Consider the following 4,686-nt stretch of genomic DNA (forward strand, 5'->3'; position numbering starts at 1 on the left):
TACATATATATACATATATATATACATACAGCAGAACCTCGGTTTTTGAACAACTCTGATTGCAAATAAATTGTACTTTATCTCCTGTCTTTCTCAAATTCATTTAATATAGTTTATGAACTCCTCTGATCACGTATAAATCGTGCTTTATATATGTATCAACATATATATATAAAGCATTATTTATTCGCGATCAGAGTTGTTCGAAAACCGAGGTGTTACTGTATAATTATTTCTAATTTAAGCAGAAAGCCTGAAATTTAGCAGGATGGGTTTAATCGCTACCATCGACCCAATACTTTACTTGTACTTTATTTTATTAACCCTGGAAAGATGCAAGGCAGGGTTTAACTCAGCAGGATTTAAACTCAAAATATAAAGAGCCACGAGAGATGCCACTAAACATTTTGCGTGATAAGCTAATGGTTCTACCAACTCGCTGTATTAATAATGGAATGATAAAATATTAAAGATACAAGTTGACAACATATTTCTAAATAATGACTATTTCTGATTGGTATAATTAATATAATGTTAAAGAGGTGTAATTGTTATGAATTTGCAGTATGTAACGAAGAACTAACACATCTCATGAAAGGACGTACGGTTATGGACGAGTTTGAACGTTATGAAGCAGTTCGACATTGTCGTTACGTTGATGAATTAATTACTGACGCTCCCTGGACCATTACTGATGACTTTTTAGAGAAACACAAGGTATTCCAATCATCATTTGAGGGTCATCTTTAATTAAGGATTTCAGTAATTAATAACTTCCCATCTTTGTCTCTTATTTTATATCACACCAACATTCCATTCTGTTGTTATATAATCTACATCATTATATACACTGCTCAGTGCTATTTTATTTATATATATCCAATATGTATCCAGTGCCAACAGTTGTTATATAGCCAACACTTAATAACACATTTGAAATTGTGCAATTATGCAATTAACTTCTATAATCAATGCCATTATGTAATCAACCGTGTTGTTGATTAGCTAATAGTGTCAATATGTAATCAAGACTATCATTATAGTGTGGTTAGTTATCGTTGTGCAATAATCCACATCATTATACATTAGCAGAGTTATTTATGTGTTTAACAGTATTATTGTGTATCATGGAATCTGTAAGAGCAGTGTTATGGAATGAAGTGTCATAACTTAATCGGCAAAACCGTTATGCATTCAATCAATCAACTTCCTCCGCTTTCCCCTCCCACCTTTCCTCCGTCTCCCCTTCTTCCCTTTCTCCTTCTTCTGCCTTTTCTTCTCCCACCCCCTGTCATCGTTGTTTCACATTAATTTTCCCAGGCTTCCATGAGGCAGATTTTCTGCCGCTAGATGTTCTTCCTGTCACCAACCCTCACCTGTTTCCAGCCAAGGTAACATTTCCCCTTGGCCAGACATGTTTTATCTCATGGAAGACTGGAAACAAACAACCTCATTTGTATGGCAATGATTCTTGTTTTGCATCTTCCTCTGCTCTAAGGACTGGGTCATCAGTATTTAGGGCTTCCATAATAAACAATGTCCATATTGAACCAACAATGTCTTCTTAGAGTCATTAAACATCCTCATGGTCTTTATTTTCTTTTACTTTCTCAATAATTATTTTTTCCTTCCTTCTCTTCATTTTCTAATTTCTATTCCTCAACTTTATTATAAATGGTGTCCATTCTTGGCACCTGTTGAATTACACTTTTCTTCTTTAATAACACTTTAATAAGATAAATCCTATGCAAAGGTCACATCTCCATTAAATGACCTTTTCAATGTTAAACAGGTGACACTTATGTAAATAAGTTTAGTGTTTTCTTTGTTTATTGTTTTTACCTGACAATATTGTCACATCTGTCAAACTTGAAAGTAAAACAACTCACATTCCTCTGAGGAAATTTTTTTTTTTTTTTAAATTTTGTTGCTCAAGCTGTTTCTGTTTTTCTTTTGTCTTTGCATTTATTGTTTTTTTCACAAATTTAAATTTTAAATTTTGTTTATAAAACTATTTCCAGATTGATTTTGTTGCTCATGACGATCTCCCCTATGCTGCTGTGGACAGTGAAGATGTCTACAAAGACATCAAAGCACGAGGAATGTAAATATTCTCTTCCAGTTCTGTTGAATTACAATGTCTAACAAGATTTTTGTCCTTGGGTAACAACTGTTACCTCCTATTTGCTGATCCCTAGAAAGAATGAAAAATGGCTAATGTTTCCTTCAAACTGCTTTTGTTATGATATCTATTCAAACCCCAAAGAATCCCTCTCAACACATGGCTATGATGCTCCCCCACTACTCCTGCTCATCATCGGGGATGCACATATTGTTAGCCACTAAGGGACATGCTCAGGTGGTTAAGGTCAAGCAACTGACAAGCAAGTCTGTGGTTTTGAGCAGAATATTTGCTATAACGATATTTCTGCTTCAGCAACTCAGTGCTGAATCTGTTTGAAATGTAATGGAAAACAGGTCAGTTTCAGAACATTGATGTCCAGGTCACAAAAGCATAGTTTGAAGGGAATAAAAGTCATTTCTTTTGATTTCTAGATAGAAGCAAATTAGAAATAACACTTACTGGTAAAGACAAAAAAAAAAAAAACGAAAAAAGTTTTGTCTCACGATGTTATAATTAATTGCTTATAGCTGTTATTGATTCATGTTCTCTTTAGTGGCTCTGACGAAAAGAGGTTCTGTTGTTGTGTGAGAGAGTCAAGAAGTCTAACAGAATCATCCCAGCTGTTCAAGATAAGAAAATCGAAATAGTACCACATAAGATATTTAAATAATTCTATCAGTTGTAATGTTAATTAAATAATCTATGACTTATTTCTACTGTTCAAAGTCTTCTGTTACATTTTTTACTGCTTTGTTTGACACACAAAAAGTTAAAGCATTTTTAGTAAACCATGTTCAGCTCTTGCTCAAATTCCTTTTCTTAATTTTAATTTTTCTTGTTTCGCTCTAAAGTCATTCATTTTGCCCATTCTGTAGCTCTATATAAAGGGGCAAGAAATATTCAGCATAAGAGACCCAATTACAATCGTCAGGTGTCTAGCTAACAGCTATCCATTTTCATCTTCCTTATAAATTCCACGATAGGTTCTTTCTTGTAGTTTATCTTCTAAACCAATGTTTTTTTTCTAAAAGCATTTTAATAAAAATACATTTTTTAAATGTTTGTGATTTCTCAGGTTTCTTGCTACTAAAAGAACTGAAGGAATTTCTACAACAGATATCATTGCTCGTATCATAAAAGACTACGATATGTATGTACGGAGAAACTTGTCCAGAGGTTATACTGCTAAAGAGTTAAATGTTGGTTTCATGAAGGTGGGTCCAGCAGGCTTCTATTCGTTTCCTTCTTTGTGGTAGTTTTCTTTGCTGCTGTTTTTTTATACATATTTCCTTAGAGAATCAGAGAGGTGGAGTATGCTGTCAGAGGTGACGATGGTGGTGGTGGTGGTGGTTGGGAGGATGTAAAGCTAATAGTTGAGCTCCATTCCTGACCTAAATGGCAAGAACCAACAACATCATCATCAGCATCATCACCATCATCATCATCATCAACCACATACACGAAGCAGTGTACACTAAGACCATCGTTTTATAGTGAGACAACACCATTATCAACACTAGCCAACACTCAACACCTCCACCACTCTGTATACATTAACCTCAACACACCACAAACATCTATACCATTACTCAATACCTACAATAAACACTCAGGACGTAGGGAGTGAGGCTGCTTGACGATTACTTGGTGCTAATTGATTCTCTAACTGGGCCCCAGTTAGAATTTTCTTCAGGTTGAGTAGTCCAACCCACTCAAAAAGTCCCTGAATAAGAGTTGTTTAAGGATGATGAATGAAACATCCATGTCTCCTGAGAAGAATTATTCAAACCTCAAAGACTTCCTCTCAACCCATGGCTATGATGCTCCCCGATGACTCCGGCTCCTGATCAGATGCACATATCGTCAGCCACCAAGGGATATGCTCAACTGGTTACGGTCAAACGAATGACAAGCAAATCTGTGGTATTGAGCAGAATATTAAATACTAAATAACCGAGTAACTTCTACAATATTACACACATCCCACTTAATAATATATGGTTTATATTTTCTATATTTTTTTGTTTTGTTTTAATTTCAGGAAAAGAAGATCCAATTTGAAGATAGATATGGCAAGCTGAAAGACAAAGGCAAGTCATTAAGGAGAGGCTTCATGGATAAAGGAGGAGAATTACTTCATAAATGGGAGGAGAAATCGAAAGAATTCATTGGCAATTTTTTGGACCTTTTTGGCAGAGACGGCAAAATTGTAAGAAAGCTAAATTATTTCCCTTTTTACAGTTTTTAATGGAAAGATGCAAGAATTGGAATATTTTTGCATCCGTTGTGCTTTGGGTTGGGTCGGTTGCCACAGCCTCAGTTATTTCTTATTTAGAGTTAAGTGGAATAAATTAAATAATACCTGGTAAAATAGTTATTGTAATTAAATTAAAATTTTCGGTTATTAAAGAGAAGTAATTAAAATGGAGATAACTTAGAACTAGTTGTTGCCTCAGTGAGGCCCAATGTTCGAAGGTCGTGCTTCACCACCTCATCCCAGGTCTTCCTGGGTCTACCTCTTCCACATGTTACCTCTACTGCTAGGGTGTGACACTTTTTCA

General features: G+C 35.0%; 1 protein-coding gene across 3 annotated transcripts in view; it reads left to right on the forward strand.

The window, feature by feature from the left end:
- The window catches only part of LOC106882695 (choline-phosphate cytidylyltransferase B), a 28,820-nt gene that overhangs the window by 17,332 nt on the left and 6,802 nt on the right, over positions 1-4,686 (forward strand). For all 3 annotated transcript variants that reach the window (XM_052974875.1, XM_014933459.2, XM_052974876.1), the window contains exons 5-8: positions 566-717; positions 2,022-2,104; positions 3,201-3,339; positions 4,167-4,334. In XM_052974875.1, the coding sequence (XP_052830835.1) occupies positions 566-717; positions 2,022-2,104; positions 3,201-3,339; positions 4,167-4,334 (542 nt within the window). The remainder of the gene's footprint in view (positions 1-565; positions 718-2,021; positions 2,105-3,200; positions 3,340-4,166; positions 4,335-4,686) is intronic.

This window comes from Octopus bimaculoides, chromosome 19 (genome assembly GCF_001194135.2).
Source record: "Octopus bimaculoides isolate UCB-OBI-ISO-001 chromosome 19, ASM119413v2, whole genome shotgun sequence".
Lineage (NCBI taxonomy): Eukaryota > Metazoa > Mollusca > Cephalopoda > Octopoda > Octopodidae > Octopus > Octopus bimaculoides.